At 38.0% G+C, this 22,868-nt stretch overlaps 1 protein-coding gene across 1 annotated transcript in view; it reads left to right on the top strand.

Annotated features, from left to right (window-relative positions):
- Positions 1 to 22,868, top strand: part of RORB (RAR related orphan receptor B) — a gene marked incomplete at both ends in the record, with an annotated part of 61,955 nt that overhangs the window by 3,086 nt on the left and 36,001 nt on the right. Inside the window, 3 exons of the mRNA XM_082843383.1 lie at positions 9,328 to 9,413; positions 13,632 to 13,773; positions 22,046 to 22,447. Of these exons, the coding sequence (XP_082699509.1) occupies positions 9,328 to 9,413; positions 13,632 to 13,773; positions 22,046 to 22,447 (630 nt within the window). The remainder of the gene's footprint in view (positions 1 to 9,327; positions 9,414 to 13,631; positions 13,774 to 22,045; positions 22,448 to 22,868) is intronic.

The following is a 22,868-nucleotide window of genomic DNA, read 5'->3' as shown; positions in this document are numbered from 1 at the left end:
TCACCTTTGCCCCTGTAGTCTTGGTTTGTCTCTTTTTTAACACACTTCAAGAGATTTGGTCTTTCTTTACCACTAAGCAGGAAGAGACTTTTTTTTTTTTCTTATTTTCAAGTTCTCTGAAAAACTTCTGAGAACTTCAGGAATGGTCTCTACCACATCTATCAATGGAAAGAGTGAGAAATAGTACTGTGTCCTTTCCACCCCACACTTCAGTTGCTTAGGGTTTTCTTGGTGTGTATGGGGGACGGGGGAGTGTTAATTAGTCTTCCTGTTTCAACCTTTGAATTGTTTACCTTCCAATATATAATTTAGTGGCTTTATTTTTATATTTCTCAACCATGTCCCTGTTAATTGGCCTTTTCAAGTATTCTTGAAAAGAATGTAATATAGGAACCGCTTCTTAGAGCACAGTGAACAGTGAAACTGGGTTGAACCACATGAAATCACCAACATTGACTATCTCCTTGCACAAAAGAGTGGCAAATTCATATGGTTCAATATGACATATGTGACTACAGATAAAAGCATGATTGTTTGATAACTCTAAAAGCATTCTGCTATTTATTTTTCATTTAACCCCATTAACTACCCTGTTTACTTTCTAAGAACCTGCTCAAAAGCCACCGCATCCATCAAATCTTGCCAGCTTTCCCTAGTTGAAATCAATGTACTTCTTCCAGGTTTAGTTTAGCATTCATCTCAGTCTGCCCTGTGTTGACGTTATGTAGACCTGTGTGGGGTTGTACAATCATTGTATTCACTTTGGAGACAGAAACTTGGTTCTGCATATATCTGTGGCCTAAAAGAAACAAATGCTGCTCAATTGCCTTTGCTGGGGCTGTCTCAGAGGATTTTCACTACCTCCATCAAAAGCAGCACTTTGAGTAATTCAATTATTTCTAATAGTTAATAGAATTTTTAGTACAGTGTTAGATTTACAGAATAATTGAGCAGAGTTACGTATATCCACCCACCCTCTCACATACAATTTCCTCTATTATTAATAGCTTGCATTAGTGTGGTATATTAATGAACCAATTAATTAGTGAACCAATACTGACACATTATTATTTACTATAGTCCATAGTTTACCTTAAGGTTCACTCTTTGTGTGGTACTGCTCTGTGGATTTCTATGAGTTTCGACAAATGCATAGACATGTATCCATCATCACAGTATCATACAGCACAGTTTCACTACCCTAACAATTCTCTGTGTTTCACCTATTTATCCCCCAAACCTGGGACAACCACTGTTTTTTTTTTTTTTTTTTTTTTACTGACTCCAGAGTTTTGCCGTTTCCAGACTGTGCTATAGTTGGAATCATACCGTGTGTAGACTGTTCAGACTGTCTTCTTTCACTTAGCAACATATATATATATAAGGTTCCTCCATATCTTGTCATGGCTTGATAGCCCATTTCTTTTCAGCACTGAATAATATCCCATTGTCTGGATGTGCCATAGTGGGTTTAGCCACTCACTTATTGAAGGATGTCTTGTTTGTTTCCAGTTTGGGGTGATTATGAATAAACTTGCCATAAACATCCATTTGCAGGTTTTTGTGTAGACATAAGTTTTCAGCTCACTTGGTAAATACGTAGCAGCACAATTGCCGAGTCATATGGTAACACCATGTGGCTGTGTAAGAAACTGCTAAACTGTCTTCCAAAGGGGCTGTACTATTTTGCATTCCCACCAGCAACGAATTCCCTTTGTTCTGCATCCTCGCCAGCATTTGGTATTGTCAGTTTTTTTTAGATTTCAGTCATTCTAACAAGTGTGTTGTTTTAATTTGTAATTCCCTAATATAATATGACATTGAGCATCTTTTCATATACTTATTTTCTGTCCGTATATCTTCTTTGGTGAGGTGTCAGTTTTGATCTTTTGCCCAGTTTTTGAAGTCTAAGAGCTCTTTGAATATTTTGCATAGAAGTCCTTTATCAGATACGTGTTTTACAATATTTTCTCTCAGTCTGTGACTTGTCTCTTCATTCTCTTAATGCAATTAGATTTTTAACATAGAAAAGCTGTATTTTTTCATCTTCTAAAAAGAGGCTTTTTTGCTCTTTTGATTTTTTCTCCAGAGAGTTAACTCTGCCTGGTCACTCTGAATCATCTGTGTGACCCGGTGTGTGGAGTTTCTCCATCCCTGCCCTCCTTCAGTGAAGGTGGTGCTGCATAAACTTGAATTTCCTATTGAAGTTTTCAGCTAAATGGAGACTAGAGAAAGGGGTTCAGAAACAAATTAAGGAACTAAAGAGAGACAAGTTTTTTCACTGCAGCACAACAACTGCTATTTTCTTCTTTTTATAACTGGAAGAATTAGCTATCAAAGAGGATGCATGTCTTTTTTTCTTATATAAAGTTGTCTTCACAGAGAGTTGGAGCTTGAGGGCAGACACCCTGAGAGTTAAATTGTAGAAGGTCGTTCCTTTCTCTCTTCCAGAACTTCTCAAATTTTACTCTGCATCACAGAGGTTCTCTTACAGTGCAGATTCTGATTATGTTGGTCTAGGGTAGGACCTAAGTGCCCACATTTCTATCAGGCACCGAAGCCATGTCAGTGCTGCTGGTCAGGGACCACACTTTGGGTAGCAGATCTCAAGACAGCACTATGATAGAGGAGAGGAATGTGATGAGCATCCATCATGACCATTGAACTCTATGTTAACTAATCGGCTTCTGTGAGACGGGGCAGCATTCCAAATGTTTCATTTCCAGAATTACCATGGCTAGCTGAAATGAGTTCATTTCTGTTTCAAACACTGTTTGACCTTCTTAGATTTAACAAAAGAAGAAAACTTGGTGCAATTCCATTTCTAAAATAGAAAAACTGTTTTTTAATCTTCTCAAGAGAGGCTTTTTCACACTGAGGATCCAGAGAGTGAGCTAGCATCCAGAACCCCAAGAGGGAGTCCACAGAAGAGGGGGGACACACTGCCATGCAGTGTTGTAACATGAAGAAGATGTAGGCACAGCTGACAACCATTAAATCTGCAAAGGAAACCGGTACACTGGATGTTCATTACAGTAACGCAAGATGTTTCTGGGAATACCCTGGCTTCTCTTTCTTCTGCCTTGGCAATTAATGACCAGAGTTTTTTTATAACTAACCCTTCAATTGTCTTACTGCCTTTTGAACAAAAGAGAAATGCCTAAAAGACAATAGCAGAATCTGCTTTTCCAGAATCCTGTAAAGTTTTTTATTTCCCGTAATGCCAACGAAATTAAAAATTCCATCAATTCTCATAGTAGCTAAAACTGTAATTACCTGGACATCATAGAACATTTCTTAGCAAATTTGAATACTGCCCTGGGAGCTTGTTTCAAAGCAAATTCTGGTGCAGTTGGCTTGGGCAAGTCTTGATAGTCTGCATTTCTAACATGCTCACAGGTCCTGCCGATGCAACTGGTCTACAGACCACACTGTGAGTGGTCATGGGAGACATTAACTGCTTTCAACCTGAATGATGTCAGATCCTACACACACATTATCTCATTATAATTAACACTTTGACAGGACAAGATGTACTTAATGGGAATTAATTCAAAAATTATGAGTTTAAAACCACCACGACTTACAAAAGTGATTTGCTTTGCTTCCAAGGGGGATATTTAACTTATTATCAGTAATGCTACTAATGATAATACTAATTTCTGTCATTGTTCTCTGTTGGTCTTCGTTGGTCTCATTCTCTGTTGTTTCACTCTTCTGGGGAGTCAGAGTAAGCAAGCAACTCTTTAGGGGTAAATGCTAATATGCAAAAGATAAATCAACTCCCTTCATGATAATCCTACAAATTATGCCTTTGGAAAAAATCATTTTTTGCCATTATCTTATGATAGTAATTTTTTTTTCTTACTGTAGTTTCCAATGATATACAGTGTAGGGAATTATAGTGATATAAAAATAAGTGGTATCTTTAATCATTCAGAAGCTGTCTATCAACTGAATAGAACAGAAAGTTCACACAGACCACCACCCTGAATACTACAGAGAAGAGCTTGAGAAGAAAGAGTGACCCCAAATACTGACAGATGTGAGGGCATTCCAGTAGGAATTAGAGTACACTGAATTTCATGCACTATATTTGGTATTTAAGCAGGATGCTGGGATTAAGATACTCTGTGCCCTGATGAGATAAACGAGAACACAAACCTGATCCAATATCTGGAATCTTTTCAAATGAACCACATAACATGGTACAAGGGCAAAGGCTCAAAGACTTTTACTTTTTTCCTGAGGGTCTCATTTTTCCACACTTTCATCCCACCCCAATCTTGGAGCTATTTTCTGATAAATCAAAGTTACAGTGGAACCAGATTTCAGGAATACCTGCTTCATCTTTTGGGGCTGTTGCTATTGATATCATAAAGTTTTGTACCTAATAGAGGTAGATACTTAATCTGCCAATGAGAGAGGAAAAGAGTACAAACAGGGATTTTAATTCAGATTTGCCACAAATGATACATGAGATACAACTAAGTAGGAGATACAACTTGGGCTACTGAGACCATCTGCAAAAAGATTTTTAACCAAAATAGTCATCTGTATTGGAAACTTTTACATATGCAAATTGTGCTTCACTCAGACATTAAGAGTTCTTCCCGCACTGCCCACTTTTAGCATAACTGTAAAATTCTGGGAAGGAGGAACTGGCAGGCAAACCCAGTGTCCAGGAATGGGAGTTATCCTGGTTATGGGTAGATGCTTCATATTTCCCTTAAGAAAACAAAAGATGCTGCAAGTATAGCCCCCAAACAAAAGCCAGGAAATATAGAGAGAACTACTGGTCACTCCTTAGTATTTTCAGATTCTGGCCTTATCCCAGGATCTTATTTCCTTTGCAGGTGGCTTACGTGCTACAGAGAATTCCTTGTTAATAATTTGATTCATTTAATTCTCAATGCGAGCCTTTTATCATATCAGGATCACCAGGGGGCCTTTTTCAAAATACATATCCACTCCCGTCTTGAGATTTTGATTTCTTCTCCTCACCCCAAATATGGAAAATCAGTATTACTTAAAGCCTCTTTCATAAAAGGGAGTGTCAAATCTTTTGGTTTTACTGAAAGAAAAAAAATTAGGACTATTGCTTTAAGGAGTTATAAGAATTCTCTTTCAGGCTCCATAGAAAATATTTTAAAAGAAGTATGACCTGGACTCTGTCCTCAATGGATTTAAAATGGCCAGAATATAAAAATGGCCGGGCTGAGGTATAAGAGTTGGAATGGTAAGAAAGGAGAGCCACAGGAGCTCACACAGTAAAAAATGTTTCCACCAACCAGAAAGTATGTAAAAGGTCCATTATTACTACCATTCCTTACGGATGCTTTTAACAGTTAAGGTATTTTGATGAATCAAAGTGATTCATTTTCTAGTTAACGCATTAGCCCGGATTAGTTTATTTAACCTTGATACCTGGTGTCACAGCTGGGGCTTCTGAAGGAGTAGAACTAAAGATATGTATATTTTGAGAAGCAGGGAGAATGAAAAGCATGGTGGCTTTGTGTGATGCTGTGTTAAGGGCCCCTCAGCAAGGAAGGGCCTTCAGGAGTACTCCAGGGTGAGAACTGCCATCTTCAAAGAGGGAGACAAATTTGGATTACTACCCTGCAATCGTTGAATAGGACCCGCATGCCAAATCAGGGGATATTAAGTTAGTTGTGCTTCATGAATTATTCTAATATGAAGTAAAACATCAAATTATTTTAAATCTTCCCTGACACTCTTTGATGCTATAAGAATATCATTTCCAAATAAACAATATATGATTGCTTTTATAAACAAAAAAATTTAATTGGTAAATAAAAATTAACTACAGTCTCCACAAAGGCTTACCAATAGAAAAATGTAAGAGAAAGGACGATATAAGAAATTGAAAACCTGATAAATGAGCACATCTCAAGCCATCTCTCAGGGCACTGCAGCCCATTTAAATTCGTCTCACAGAGGCTATTGTTGAATTAATCTATGAGTCCAGCAAAAGTATGGAAGTTGAATTCCCTCCTCAGCCTCTATCACCTTCATTGTCACAGCTGGTGAGGTCCAAGCCACCAAATCCTCCCTAGATGTTCAGTTTGAAACCACGATAAATAGCTTGTCTCTAGATCTGCGGTCACCGAAAGACAATCGCACAGGAAACAATGACTGGTGTAATGGCAAGACATTTAGAAATGGCAAACATTGGAGCAATAATGTGATGTGTTGTTGTAATTAGTGTCTGAAATACCCTGCCTTGAAGATGTGCTTTATAAAATACATAGTGTGAACTGTGAATCTGTAGCTCAGAAGCAGTTTATTTTAAATGAGAGAAAAGGAAAAGGATTCGTACTTTAAATTATTTAAATTTATATTCACCTATAATAAACCTCAGATGATCTATTCTGCCATAGTAGGTAAAAATGGTCATAGATTTTCCAAACTGATAACCCCTTCCCACACAACAGGCTTACACATACACACTTTTAAGTGACTTCTTTCTCTTTAAAGATACCGTTAAAATGTTTATGGTTCTTCAGGATTACATGTTGAGCTAGAATTATAAATATGTATAAATATGCAGATGCTCTATCGAATCATTCCTTATCCCATTTGTATTTCCGAAGTTGTGTAAGATAACCTTTGTGGCTTTCCAGAACATCTTCTCACACCCCAGGGGGCAAATTACCTCTATTTTCATTTCCTTTAGACTTAGATCATTTTATAATTAAGAACTTATTGAAGCAGATTCTCCCCATGTGTAAGTTACTCCCTGGGGAGTAATTTATGCAAAGAGCACCTCTGACTTAATATCATATAAACCTAACAACTGTACAATGGATACCTGGGATTTTTAGTCAATTTTGCAATCATTGTAAAAAATCCACAGTTGGAAAGGTTACACTGGAAAAAAAAAAAAAGACAAAACCTGGTACAAAAAGCTTATAGTGTCATTTGTTTGGGTTTTTTAATGATTAGATTTTTTAATAAAGGAATAATAATGTGGCTTGTCATATTTTTTGTCCAAAAACATCAGAAATAATGATGTTTTTGATGGTGATGATGAAGATTGACATTTTGTAGCTCTTTACTCTTTTCAGGGTACTTCCACATAAAATATCTCATTTAATCCTCACACGTCTATGAAGTTTGTCAGCTAAGCTTTACAAACCAGAAAACAAGATCAGAGATTTTTTTCTTGGTCATGGGCCCAATCATTAACAGATTAGGTACTAGAATCCACGGGGACAGAACAGAATAGAGTGACATCAAATCTCACATTTTTTTCATATCCCACAATTTTGAAGACAAATCCTAGTTCATATATAAAATCAGAAGCAAATAGAAACACTTAGTCTAATAAGTATTTTAGTTGAATTTGTCTCTTCTCCTGATATTTTTATCATTATCTCTTTAACTGGTGCTATTGGAATAATATAGGAATTCAAAATTGTATTTGTATTTTATCTTTGTGAGAAGCAGAGAAACGGTTACTGAATGAAATCTCAGGAAAATCAGCTAATTTCCCGTCATCATTCCCCGAGTCACCTCAAAGGCGTCATTAACCACCTGTATCCTCAGTTTTCTCATATGAAAAATAGGGACATAACTGAATTTTTTGCTTATAAAGATGATTTGAACTTACTGTGAAATATTTAAACAAAATTTAATGTGCTCCCCTAAAGCTAAGTATTATTTTTTTAATGAAAACAATAAAAAGAGGGTTATATCTTGCATTTATTTGTTTTGTATGTTCAAGGGTGAGAAACTGTAGAAAAGCATCCAAGTGGCAGATTGATGTATAAAGCATTTTGAAGCATATTTTGCATAATTATTTTAAATTGGGAGAAGGAATAGCAGATCTTCCTACCGTGTATAATTTTAACAACACTGAGAATACTATCAGTGACGTAGGAATTACTACATTCTAAATAAAGTTTATATCATGGATTCATCCATAACCTCAAAGCTGATGGCTTAAAATCATCTTTCCAAGAGATTCTATACACGGGTGTCTACAAGACATGACACCAAATTGCACACATGCAAAATGGAAATCCCGTGCCTCACCATATTCCACAAAGGAATTAGCTTACCAACCAACCATGTATGTCAAACCTACTATTTAATCTTACACCCAAGGCCAGGAAGCTAGAAGTCACCTTTGATTCTTCATCAATTTCCACCTCTGTATCCTTTCTTTCTTTTATCTTCTCACCTCTTCCATTGAGCTGTCTTTCTGTTTGCTTCTTCCTCTCCATTTATCCTGCCACCGATGTAATTCACACCTTCAGCACCTAACACCCAGGTTAGGAATAGTCTTTTAGTTAGTCTTCCATTTGTGTCTAGTTAACCTGCCAAACTCACCTTTCTAAAGTACCCAAACCATCACTTTCATCATTTCTTCATTCACTTCTTTGATTCCTTATGGCCAGTGATGTCAGGTGAAAATTCCTCTGCCTAACTCCCAAGAGCTTGATAATCTGACATCATTCCCTCTATCCAACCATATGGCCCAAGTTTCCATTAGAACCAAGTTCCTTGTCTCAGTGATCACAAGCCACAATCATTCGGGGCCTCCTTCATTCCATTCTGCTTGCAGAAATGCCTTTTGCCTTGTACTTCCTACACAATATTCAAAATCAGAATGTCTTCATCTCCAATGAAGTTATTTCAGTTCCTATTGAAGTAATAGTACCCATGTGCTTTATTATTTTTCCCCTGATATCGCCATGTATTCATTTTGTTTTATTAAATTATTAGTGTCATTAGTATATCTTATCTTGTGTCAACAACCTTTATTATTTTAGTGGATATATAGATGCTTAATAAATATTGAACTGATTCATCATTGGCATTTTCACAAGTAATCATCCAACCACTTAATGTATAAAGTCATCTCCACCCCTTCCAGTTTCCCTTATTTACTTATGTAAAATAATATTGAAATAAGGCAATGTGATCATTCTCAGTGACTTAATGTTTGAAGTGCAAAATAAGAAAACCAAAGCCACAGGTTCAAGGGATTTTTAAGTTACACTACATGAAGGTCAAGTTCAAAAAAAGGAGAAAACAGTGAAAGCCAAAGTTTAGAAAGCTTCTGGTCCCTGGTTATATTTTTTAGTTTGAGGAAAACAAAACAAACAATGGTAAATGGATGCCCTTTACTTAGAAGAAGCAGCTGGGGGCCGTTCAAATAGAAGTGGGTGATCTCACAGTCCCATCCCCATCCTAGTGTCTTCAAACACTGAGCCATGGCGGGGAGAGGTGGGAAGGGAGATTGGAGGGCGAAAAGAAAACAACTCCGTAAGCTCAAAAATGTCTGTTTTCCCCTTTCAGCACAAATTGAAGTGATACCATGCAAAATTTGTGGCGATAAATCCTCTGGGATCCACTACGGAGTCATCACGTGTGAAGGCTGCAAGGTATGGGACTTTAACTCAGTACTGCCAACAGCATCCGCGTTTGCCTCAGGCATCTGTGTACTTCACAGTGCAAGAGGTGACACCTTTTGAAAGGCCTGCTAAAGGATTCTTGTGCCTGCTGCTGACACTCAGGAATTCTTGCGTGGTGGGTGGGTGGGTTGATTTTCTGTTCTTCGGCCTTTTACGTTTTTGTCATTGTCTAACTCATCAGCAGGTGCTTAAAAATGGATTAACATTTAAAAACTTCAATTATTCACCTTTACAGAGCTATAAATACTGATTTGCTGTTTTAACAGTTTTGTGTCCAGTAAACTCCATCACATTTATATCAATATGAAAGGTTAAAATAAAGATTATAAGCTAATGGCCATGTATTTATTTATTTGCTTGAGAAAGCCATCGAGATAGCAGTTGCAATATGCATGTGACCATCCTTTATTCTCATGTTCCAGAAAAATAAAAGAAAACTGGAAGCATGGAATGTTAAAAGTGGAGCAGATAATCTCTGATCAGTTAAAAATCATCTGCCCCAACTTCATCAATGAGATCCTGAGGTCTAAACAAGATTATGTCATATGGCCAATGTCACTAATCTAGGTAGTGAGAGAACATGGCCAAAAGCATGTTTCTTTCTCTGTTTTTCATTCTCAGTCTAGTGTTCTCCTCCACAACAAATCCAACCAATTCTTCCAAAGACAAACTAATTCCTATGAGCAAGTTGATTTTTAAAACACAAAGCTGGAGGAATAGCAGTTAACATAGACTTAATTTGAAATAAGAGAAATTTGAAACTTAAGAGTAAATGTTTAAATTTAATCCTTAGAAGGAAAGAAAGGGTGAGAGACTAAATATCAAGGGGGAAATGAAAACAGTTCTGCAATTTTAAAGGGCAGTATGTAACCAGAACAAATGAAATGCAGACATAGTCCAGGAGGGGAAAGTGATAGACTGGCAAAGTTATTGGCAAAAGCAATTATATTTTTGATCAAAGATGCAAGGAAAGTGAATCATTAATTTAAGGTCAGTAAACTGAAGGAGATGCGGCACAATCAAAAATTCTAAGAACCAACTTTAATCTTATAAGACATTCAGATATAAATGAAACAAAACGTACTGTAACTCAAATAGTCATGCTATGTGAAAAATTGTGTCTTCATAATAGTCTCAAAAATTATGATTCCTGGAATTGAAACTGGAGGGAAGAAAAGAAAAAAGACTAAATGAGAATAAAGTAGGGGAGGGATGCAGAGGGGGCAGAATAACATGAAATGTCCTAACCCATCAACATACTGACTGGCTTTAGAGGTGATTAGCAGTAATCCATCTTTGAACATCATGAGATGTGCCTTGTATTCTGTTCTTCTGCAGACCTATAATTAAGAATTGCATGTTATTCACCTTAATGCAATTTTTTCAACTTACCACAAGACACGTTAAAGCAAAATTACGAATCAGCAATTTTTTACCCTTCTAGAATAAGTTATTACTTCCTCTGGGCAGATAGACAAACAGTTTTCTTCATAAACACTAATAATTTTGTTTTCTTTTTCTTAACTTATTTTTTATTTTTTTGGCCATGCCACGTGGCGTGCAGGATTTATTCCCCCAACCAGGGATTGAACCCATGCCCCCTGCAGTGGAAACACAGAGTCTTAACAACTGGACCATCAGGGAATTCCCCTAAATACTAATAATTTTGGAATCAGACACCTCTCCAGTGAAATCACTTCCACTGTGTTGGTTTATTATGCAATTTTAAGAGCTCTGGTCTAGTTTACACAGTACCCATGAAAAAATGTTTTGTAGCTCAATGTCAAAGTGGAAATGTTTTGTGTTTCATTGTATAAAGCCGTATTTAGAAAATGTCTGTTTTCAAAATATGAGGCTATGGTCGTGTTAAGGAACTAAACATTTTAAGCAGTGATTTCCAAAAAAGATTTAACTACTGAACAAATATATTCCAACAGGTCAATAGTCAAGAACGAGTATTTAGGCTCCTGTCATCTTTTCTATTTAAAGAAGCAATCCAGGATCAAAGAACTTATGCTGTCATTTTAAAGCATATTCTGAGGTTTTAGTCAAAATGATACTGTACACCACACAACTTTTTTTTATTTCATGGAAAAACCCACATTTGTAAATATGCTACATTTTTCTCCAAATAGCAAACTCAAGAAATTCTGCTCAGACTAAGATATCAATGTCAGCACATTTAGTATCAACCTCTGAATTTTCATAATACTGTTTTCAGATCAACATAAATCACCCATTTTAAATAACATCATTTCCGCTTGTGCACTTATTCAAGTTCCTTTTCATCCAATAAAAATTTAAAACGAAATCTCTTTTTCATTGCCAGAAACCTCATTTGCAGTAATGAGCAACAGATAAGCAAGAAATGTCTCACAATTAATGTCAAATTGGCCTTAAATTAGGGCTGTAGCTGTGACTTCAAAAAAGTCTCTTCTGTCAACTCCTTTGCTAAGTGGCATTTAAGAGTATCCATAGGTAAAAACCACACAATTCTTTTGTAAAATGTAAATTCCAAGTCATCTTCAATCAAGACCGATGAGCTGAGGTTATGCCTTCTGACAGCTTTCACAGTATATGAAGCACATCATTTCAACCTCTGGGGGCTTAGATGGGATCTCTTGTTTAAGGGCTCCATGAGTTCATGCAAACTGGCCAATTGGATATCTTATTTTGCCACCACTGGTTCATTAAATAAATAATACACATGGATCTGTGGGGGCAAAACTAGCTCTTGTTGTTGAATGGCTTGAGGATTACAGCCACAAAACCAATTGGCACTCCTCTCTAAGGAGGTGCTTGGCCACTCATCCTTTTCTGAGGCTTTTCATAAGGTTGGCCAAGCTCTCTGTTACAGTGCCTTGCCAAGCCATATGGAAGCCTGAGGCAAAAGGAAAATTGATAATTTTAATTCTGTTTTTATGTAAACTTTTGGGGAGTTTGCATTAATGTTGATTTGTAACATGTAAAATCAGTGTTAAAATGTTTATCCTGAGTACCACATCTTTTGGCAACCCTTAAATGTGTGACCAAGGTGATTGCCTCACCAGTCTCACCCTAGTCCCAGCCCTGCACTATCCTCCCATTGATAGTTGAGGAAACTGTTTGACAGAAGTCAAGTGACCTCTTCCAGGCCTCTCAGCGAGATGGGCATTGCGTGACCATCCTGGACCTTTTCTAGGCTTCCTCCTTCCGAGAGATGATAGTACAGGATATCTTTTCCTAAAATTTCTCTTGGTAAATCTATTTGTAGATCACTGCTTTGTTTGTAGCACTTTGCACTTTTGCTGTATTGTAATTCAAGGACAAGGAGTGATGAGGGAAACTAATTAAATAGGTGAATGAATGGGTGAAGGATACTTTCATATCTCTGGAGAAAATGTTTATTTACCCCAGTAGGATTTTTGGTAAGAGAACTAAGGTGGGTGGTATCCAAAGAATTAAAAAAATAATAGACTCAGCTGTGGGTTTATTTATAAGGGTGATGTATGGTCCAAGGCAGTTCATTTTGTACCAGAAGGACCTAAACATACTTGCATGAAGACCTCCTAGATCGCTACAGCCTGAGGCCAAGCAGAGAGCATTCATTCAGCTTTTACTTATTGTCTGTTTTCTACTGAGCAGTTTTTATACCATATTTCCTTTATTCAAAGATGTGGTTGACTCTAAGGTACATCACTGCTTAGAAAAACAACCTTCCAGATACGTTCTGGCCAAATACAAAAATTTCCAAATGGATAAAAATGCATATTCGAAACTAGGAAGATAGTGGCGCATATTGAACCCACACTACTCAGTACCCAGAGTTCCTCACTCCCACAGCACTTGACACACTCCTGTGTTACTGTCCCCATGAAGTTTTGTCATACGTGACACCCTCTTCTGCCACTCCCTTCCCACTGCTCTCTGGGGGCAGGAACTCTATTCTGTTTTACTTTGCATAGAACATCACAGATGTCTTTAGTACACATTGATTGAATGAATGAATGAATGATACCTTCATATCTCTGCAGAGAGTCCAAATTTTCCCCAGTAGAAACATCTGTAAGCAGTCCAAGGAGAGGTAGCCAAAGAATTTTAAAAAGTGAACTCAGTTAACGATGTTCACTGTAGAAAATGTAGCTATCATCTCTGTTAATGGTCGCTTCTTATAAATTTATCTCCCTCCCATTCTCTTTCTCCCTCTAGGGATTCTTTAGAAGGAGCCAGCAGAACAATGCCTCTTACTCCTGCCCGAGGCAGAGAAACTGTTTAATTGACAGAACCAACAGAAACCGTTGCCAACACTGCCGACTGCAGAAGTGTCTTGCCCTAGGAATGTCGAGAGATGGTAAGGCATCGCCTTCCTACTTCTTACTTAAAGGCTTTCAAAATAGAGAGCTAGTGGGAAGCAGCCGCATAGCATGGGGAGATCAGCTCAGTGCTTTGTGACCACCTAGAGGGGTGGGATAGGGAGGGTGGGAGGGAGATGCAAGAGGGAGGAGATATGAGGATATATGTATACGTATAGCTGATTCACTTTGTTATAAAGCAGAAACTAACACAACATTGTAAAGCAAGTATACTCCAGTAAAGATGTAAAAGAAAAAAGAAGGCTTTCAAATGTATGCTTTTCTTTTTTTCATTCAAAATTATTTAATTACAAGGCTGGATAACTGAAAAAGAATTTTCCATTAAAAACAATTTCAGAGCCAGAAAGTATAAATAATATACTGGCTAACACGTATATGTCACTCTAGGGCAGTGACATGATTAAACAGAAATGGCTTGAATCTTACGGATGCATCAAATGGATGCTTTGCTGGAGTCTGTTTAAGCTGCTGGAAGAATTCTAGACAAGGGGATAAGAAGAAAAGAAAACCATATGCTGGCAGTGTATTAAGAGGAAAAGTAAGAGCAAATAAATATATAGTATTGCCTATAACATAGGAAGAAAGGAAAGACTTTTCTGTAGCTCGTGGAGCAACCTGTGCTAACTAGGTTAGATGAAAGCCACATAGTCCTAGATCTAAAGGTGACCACTTGTCCAAGTTTGCCTGTGAATGAGGGACTTCCTGGGATGTGAGATTTTCTGAGCTAAAACTGGAAAGTCCCAGGCAGACCTGGACCACTTGGTCACTGGGTAAGTCTGACTGGTGCACAGGTTGCTTGGTATGTGGAGATGCTAAGGAACAGACCTTGCTTCTGGAGGAAGCCCAGAAGCTCCATTAATGGATGTGGACTATTCAGAGGCACGATGAAGATCAGAAAGGCTGTAGCAGAGCTCCACGTCTTAGAAGGGTTCTGTAGATGGTGTCCTTTTCAGAATAGACTCAAGTGTGTACTCCACCTCACGCCCAATCCAAATGGGTGACTTGGCACCCCAACTGAACTTCTTAGATTAATGAAAGAGGACAAATAAACTCACACAAAGAATTTCATCTAGCTTTGTGTCCATTTTTAAGTTTTCATCTGAACGGATTCTTTCCCCACTGACGTTGGCCGTAGCACTTCTGTACTGGGTTATGAGCAGCCCTGTGTCCTGGGGCTGTTTCTGTCTTGTTCCCACAGTCCCCTCAGGGTCTGGTTAAAAGCAGGCACCTAAGTGTTTGTTGAATGAATCATGGAATTCTCTTTTACCTAGAGCCTGAGACACAGACAAAGCCCCTGATACTCATTCTCTTTACGTGAATCACTGTGGATTCTGTGTCTCTGGTCACACTCCCTGGAATGAAGTTCAAGGCAGTGTGGACCAAAAAAGAAAAAAAAAAAAAAAAAAGAAATACTTCTAGATTTTAAAGAAATATAGATAATTGGCATGCACTATCTCTTGGTATAAAGGGATTTTATGAGTTATTGAATTAAATGCGGGCCTTTTAGTCATTTGGATAAATTTAGCTCTGCATAGATGGTCTCTAAACATATACACTGTTTACTTCTTAGCTTGCATTCTCCAGATAGTTGCATCTTGAATTTCTGTTTACCATTTCTCTAATTTCCAACCCACATAAACTTGTCTTGCACAAAAGTATACCAATGAGATATATTTAACCCCCAAAATAAAAAGAATCTGACATTGAGCCTTCCAGTTTATAGGTAGCTTCTAAAGCTAAACGACGTAGGTTTCCAAAACTTTTCTGTGTATTAACTGATTTTGTTTGTTTGTTTTTCTAGATTTGCGAATCACATACATTTACTCGTAGGGTAAATCTGTAGCCCTGTGTACTTGCACATAACTAAAGTGAAGAAAGTGGAGGGTGGAGATTAAATGGTTTTCAGAATTTCTTTAGTGAAATTCTGTGGGAATTCGAGTTGATAATTTTGCACTTCATTTCTGTAATATGGAGGCAGCATAATAATTGACAGTATCTGAAAAGTTTCATTAATAATTCTACAGAGAGACTAAGCCATTGAGTATTTGCCTTTGTTGCTTCTTCCTACAATAAAAGGAAGTATCTATTTGGAAAGAGAGATCACGTGGGTCTGTGCTGGTGAACAGAATCATGAGCAAGGGATGGGCATATGGTCCAAGGCAGATTCAGTGACGTCAGCCCACAAAATCTAAGAGGTTGTCTGAATCTCATGACATAAAAGAAATATATTGTCGGGGCGGGGGTGGGGACGTGGGGATCGTTTATGGATAGAGCCGCCGTCTATTCTCAAGGGGGAAGAAATTTACTACAGCATAAACTTCTGTGCAAGAAAAAGCAAGATAGTATCTAAGGATGCTGAGGATTAAGGATAATGATCCATCTTAATTTTAGGTCCAGAGACAATCTTGAGGCTTCCAGGGACATCTTTCAAAATGCCTCCTAAGCATGGCTTGTGTCAGATTAATGGCGAGGAGAAATGCTCAGGAGTGATAGTAGTGGCTGGGAATGAGGAGAAGAGGCTTCAGCAGAAGAAGAACATGATTCTGTCTATGGGAAAACAAATTCTTCTTTACTCTTTATATAGAGGAAGTTTGTTATAAGCCTTGAATATACAGGGTACTTTAAACTAAATAAGTCACACTAATACCTGGGAAGCTAAACAGGTTTTATCTCCTATTGATAAATAATGCCTAGTATGTGGTATCAAAGGATTATGAAGCCCTGAGGTTATGGTTAATTAGCTATGTCTAGTAAGGGCTCAAGAATAAGAGGTAGTATGTGTCCTGCCACTAATTTATTATACCTACCTTCTACTGATGAAGCAGATATTTTCAAAGTGCTTTAGCAGTAGTACCAGTAGCCAAGGTAAGATGCCCTCACACCTAACTTCTATATACACACCACCCAGCTTCCCTCAGACATAAAGTAGCATCTTCATTTTAATATTTGCATTTGTTTTCTGTCAGTTATGCCTGGCTCCAAGAATATTTACTTCACCATATCTGGTCACTAAAACAATATGACTGCTAGTAGATGGCTTGATATAACTGTTGACTCCGCTGGACTTTCATTCTCTCCTGAATTTCAGCTTCTATAGTGGCGTATTAGTCATGGGAGATATATGAGTAGACAACAAACTCAGCAGTAACAAATTTGTTCGAATTTAGCATTGGCAAAGAATCAAAAGTCAAATCCACTTGGAATACATACACATGTGTTTATGTGTATAAAAAGGTGAAGGTATTGCATGTATACGTGTGTGTGAAGTCACGGCATACATATGTGCACCGAATCTTCTCCACCATTGTATTTATTTCTTTTTTTAACTGGACCCTTCACAAATGTTAGTTGCCGGAATCTTCAGTGTCAGGTGTATTAGCACTACCAAAAAAAAAAAAAACAGAAAATATTTTGGCATCAATAGGAAGATATTGCACCCCAAAGAAAAAGCATTATACTCACCTTGCAATAATGAAGTATGTGTCCTCCTAAGTGACATGCCTCTATGAAAAAATGGAAGCTGCCCTACACGGGCAGGTGTCACAGATTTAGCTTCTTGTTATCCAGAATGGCATGGTCCAGTGTGGTATCCACGTGTTGCTACTTAAATTTAAGTTTAGATTTATTACAATTAAATAAAATTTAAAATTTAGTTCTTCAGTCACACTAGCTATATTTCAAGTGCTCAAAGCCACATGTGCCTTGTGGCTACCATATTGGAAAGTGCAGGGAACATTCCATAATCACAGGAAGTTCTGTTGGAGAAGTGAAGGGGAAGAGAGAGAATGTTTTAAAATTATGAATAGGGTTGGGTAGACTGAATCCGATTTTTTTCTACAAATCTTAAAGCACTATAAAAAGGCATAGCCTTGAAATTTTAAAGTTAAATTAAGACTAGTTTCCTTGATAAGTAGTGAGATATAAACATAAAGCATTTCACAGCCAAAGATAGTAAGATAAAATAATTTCCAAAAGGACTATGGAAAGTCATAGATGATAGTTCTACAACGGGGTTCCTCTTGATACCAAAAACATGTGTCTAGTTGTCATGTGGTAGGAAGCAGAAATCTTTGAAGAAGCATCATCTTTGTTGTATAGTTACTCCAAAAACTTCCATTCCATTTAGAATCCCACAATTCAAATAGATATGAAACGATTTCCAATACTTTTGCGTAAAATGGTTCTTTGCTAGTGTGGGATCAAAATGAGGGTTAAGAGCATATCATGAGCAAATACTATCATCACTGAATATTTATAAAGCACTTGCAATATATACAAGTTGTGCTAGTTTCTTTGAGAGCTAGCAGTTTAACAAGAGGCTGTCTCCATACTCAAGTGAATCTCATTAACAGAATAATTCAAGTTTGAGAGGGTCAAACACGTAAACTATGTGCCATTCTGATTAATGGGTAGTGGTAAGAAGAATGCAAATACTTGAAAATATAATAGTAATATAGCCTTTGTATATAGGCCCATGAAGTCATTTTTAGAGACGTGGATGGACCTAGAGACTGTCATACAGAGTGAAGTTAAGTCAGAAAGAGAAAAACAAATATCACATATTAACGCATATATGTGGAATCTAGAAAAATGGTACAGATGAACCGGTTTGCAAGGTAGAAATAGAGACACAGATGTAGAGAACAAACGTGTGGACACCAAGGGGGGAAAGCGGGGGTGGGGGCTGGGATGAACTGGGAGATTGGGATTGACATATATACACCAATATGTGTAAAATAGATAAGTAATAAGAACCTGCTGTATAATAAACAAATTAAATTAAATGAAATTGAAAACATAGGCCCATGAATACAATAAATATATTTACAAATAGTGACAAGAAATTATTTTTATATCAGGAAAGTTCAGTAGCTTTATTTTGCCAAGTACTATAATTTTTTCCCAAATATGTCACCACTTTTATTACAGGAAGGGGCATAAAACTGAAACACTGGCTCATCAGTGTTTCTGAAATGAATGGAAAATTGATTCTAAAATAGTATTATACTCATTGTCGGCAAAGTCCTTGATTTAGGATGAAGCCTGATAATTCCAAAATGTTATGGAGCTTTAAGTTTTTTCTTTGAAAATATTTAAATTGCTCAGTGACTTGATAAGTCAATTTTTTTGGGAAGAGGCCTAACTATTCACCATTGAGTGGGTTTTCGGGTGTTTACAGGGCAAAGAGCTTGGCAGCACACTTATTTGACACTGTTATCTTTGATTGTGAGGTCTTATGGTTAACAGCAGGATTCTGAACCTAAAATTGTTCAGTATAGGGTCTTGACTGGGCTCGTTTCCATATCTGCTGTCAGCTACAGGTCAGTTCTACAGCTCTCCTGTTCATAGTTGGCCTTGCCTGAGACGGTTCTGCTCTCTTTCACATATCTTATCCTTCAGCAAACTAGTGTAGGCATGTCCTTTTCATGGTGGGGCACTCAATCACACAAGCACTTTTTAAGCCTCTGTTTGTGTCACATATGTCAATATCCCATTGCTCCAGAGCAGATCACATGACCCTGAGTCAAGGGGATGGAGCAGGATGCCGGCACAGAATGAAAGGGCACTGCAAGTTTACATGGGGTAGAGCAGGCAAATAGGCAAGAAGCATCAGGGTTACTAACGCAGTCAGCCTACTACAATGTGTATTTCACCTAAAGTGTATAGAAATCTAAAGCAAGGTTTAGGTTTGGAAAAAGGTTTAAAAAGAGCCGCTACATTTTTGTCTCCATGTCAGAAGAGTTCCTCGTTCTTAATTTTTTCTCCCTATAAATTTTAAATGAATAAATGCAAAACTATTCTACTAAAGTAAGGCAGAAAGTAGGTCTACTCCAGCCAAAACAAAAATCTTAACCTACAGCAGTAGACATAAATTTTGGATTCACCTCTCTATCTCTGTCACAAAGAGCTGTTCCGAATCTACAGGAATGCAAAGGACAGGGGGTGAGCGAATGGAGAAGCATGTGACATTTCTTGGGGGGAAAAAGTTTTTTCTGAATCAAAACTTACCATGATTTAGTTTTTTCGTATACTAAAAGGGTTTTTTTCCCCCTAGAGAATGATATAGAGTAAATTATTTGGAGTGATAAAGATAGAAAGCTTTCTCTAAAAGCAACTACAGAATTCTGTCCATGGACAAGCTGAAAATACCACTGCAGTTAGGAAGCAAATATATTTGTCTCTGAGAAACAGAATTTAATGCCCTGTCTCTACAAAGTTAAACACAATGATTCAAAACCCTATAAATTCCATACATATGTGTTAGCATAGGTATTTGTTTTTCTCTTTCTGACTTACTTCACTCTGTATGACAGACTCTAGGTCCATCCACATCACTACAAATAACTCAATTTCATTTCTTTTTATAGCTGAGTTATATTCCATTCTATATATGTGCCACATCTTCTTTATCCATAGCCACATAGCACAGGGAGATCAGCTCGGTGCTTTGTGACCACCTAGAGGGGTGGGATAGGGAGGGTGGGAGGGAGACGCAAGAGGGAAGAGATATGGGTATATATGTATATATATAGCTGATTCGCTTTGTTATAAAGCAGAAACTGACACACCATTGTAAAGCAATTATACTCCAATAAAGATGTTAAAAAAATAGAAAAAAAAAGAAATAAAGGAACAAAATCATTAAAAAAATACCTATAAATATGACAACTGAGGTGGCATGGGGAGTTTGGTCTGGATTAACCCGATTACTTGTCTTTATTCAGAAAAATTAGTGGATAATCGCCACTTGGTTTTCCTACTTAGGCAGTATCAGAAAACCAGAACACAGGTTTTTCAAGATTAAGGAGATAGGAAGAGTTTGGGCTGCTCTAAATCCATCCCTCACATCCACAATCCAGCAGGCAGAAAGGAGAATGGCGAGCCTCAGGACACACACCTGCATGCAGCGCTTCCATTTACTCCCTGTTATCCAGAACTTCATCACAGAGACACACCTGGCAGTGAGGGAGGTTGGGAAATGTTGTCTCCATTCTGAACAGCCTATGCTCAGATAAACTTTGGTAGCTCTATAACCACTGGAAAGAGAAAGTAAATATTGGAAGAATATTGGGGGGTAAAACGGCAGCTGTATCACAACAAGAATCTCTTCTGTGGGCCCTTGGTGCTGGAGAGTTCTTAAGCACTTCACCATTTAGTCATTCTCAGAAGTTATTCTCATCAACTCTACTGACTGAATCCAGAAATTGGACCTATTTCTACTCTCCATTCTCTTCTTCCCACATTCTCTGAGCTCCCACCACCAGCCGGTGACGGGAACAGTGTCACAAAAGAAAAGAAAGCAGAATCTCAAAAGCGAACCTCTAAGTTTACCATAGTCCCTACCATTAACATGAACCGAACGGCATCATGCTTGATGATTCAGATAAGGTGGCCCCTCGACTCTGGACGTTCACAGCCTTAAACGGGAGTTGACAGCATGTGAGGAAAAATGTCTCAATCCACAACAGTTCAGGAGGTTAAGCTCTATAAGAAACAATGAATTCAGATCAAAGCATCTTTGTACTACTCTATGACCACTGACAGAGCCTCTTTCTCCTTCTTCCTCAGGATGGTTAAGGATTCTTCCAGAAGAGGGGGGCAGTATAAAACTTGGGGACGGTAGAATAAGAAAGGAAGGGTTACCGTTGTCTCACTTGCTGGGTATCGTATTCACGAAATTGCTATTTTCCAAAGATTGTTTTCATTTGATCCCCAAATCCAATCGAAGGCAAATGATGTGGCTTCCTTGAAATTGTGTTTCTCACCCTGCTTCACATCCTTGGTCTTACCCAACGTGCTATTTAGAAAATAGTGAAGTAATAGGGTCCTATCTGGCAATCTAGAAACCGTAATGCTCAGGAGGGAAACTAATAATGAGTGTTGGTCTACATTTGAATAGGTACTATGTGGTAGTTTTGGGTTTTTGTGAATTCTTTTTTTTCCCTGCAAGTAAGAAAGAATGAGGAAATATGCCTTCTAACTTCGTGTCAATGAGAAATACATCTATAAGTTTGTACCATTCTTCCTAGCTTAGATTTAGTTCTCACTATGCACGTAAACCAGTACAGACACCTGTGAGTATAACCTTTTATCAAATGTGGAGTGCAAGCGAATGGACTCTTGGGCTGTGGTACTGGGACTTGGTGCATTTTATGTTGAGGGGACAGCCATCCATGAGCCCTTGGACTTGAGGTGGTTAATGCCAATGAGAACCTCAAGTGCTGTTTTCTGCTTTTGTCTCCCACCCAGCTGTGAAGTTTGGGAGGATGTCCAAGAAGCAGAGGGACAGCCTGTATGCTGAGGTGCAGAAGCACCAGCAGCGGCTGCAGGAGCAGCGGCAGCAGCAGAGTGGGGAGGCGGAAGCCCTCGCCAGGGTGTACAGCAGCAGCATCAGCAATGGCCTCAGCAACCTGAGCAATGAGGCCAGTGGCACTTACGCCAACGGACACGTCATGGACCTGCCCAAGTCCGAGGGTTATTACAACGTGGATTCCGGCCAGCCGTCCCCTGATCAGTCAGGACTTGACGTGACTGGAATCAAACAGATAAAGCAAGAACCTATCTATGACCTCACATCCGTACCCAACTTGTTTACCTATAGTTCTTTCAACAACGGGCAGTTAGCACCAGGGATAACCATGACTGAAATCGGTAAGTGGAAATCTCCTTCCGGCTCATTTTTGGAAATTCTACTTTGAAATCGCCTTGGTCCTATTTAGTAAGATCATTTTCTTAGGTCTAAGTTGAATTACTTGCATTTATGGCTTCTAGTGAGGAAACTAATTGATTTTAAAATATAGTCTAATAACTGTCACTGTTCCCATGGCCCATAAAAGTTTATTTCAAGCAAAGGAAGAAAAAAATCATAAAGAGAAAGATGCGATCTGTAAGGAACAGATGCTATCTGTTGAATTTGGGTTCATCACTGAAGGAAAAATGTTATTGGTATAAACAAGAAAATTTCAGCAAGTGTTCAAAGTGATGCTATTAAAAGTGAAATAGCTAAGGGATATAGAAGCAGTATGTAGTAACTGAATGAACAGGGCTCCAACTCTCCATCTAAGATAACTGG

This window comes from Leucopleurus acutus (genome assembly GCF_964270905.1).
Source record: "Leucopleurus acutus genome assembly, chromosome: 7".
NCBI lineage: Eukaryota > Metazoa > Chordata > Mammalia > Artiodactyla > Delphinidae > Leucopleurus > Leucopleurus acutus.
This window is presented reverse-complemented; position numbering and strand designations above follow the sequence as displayed.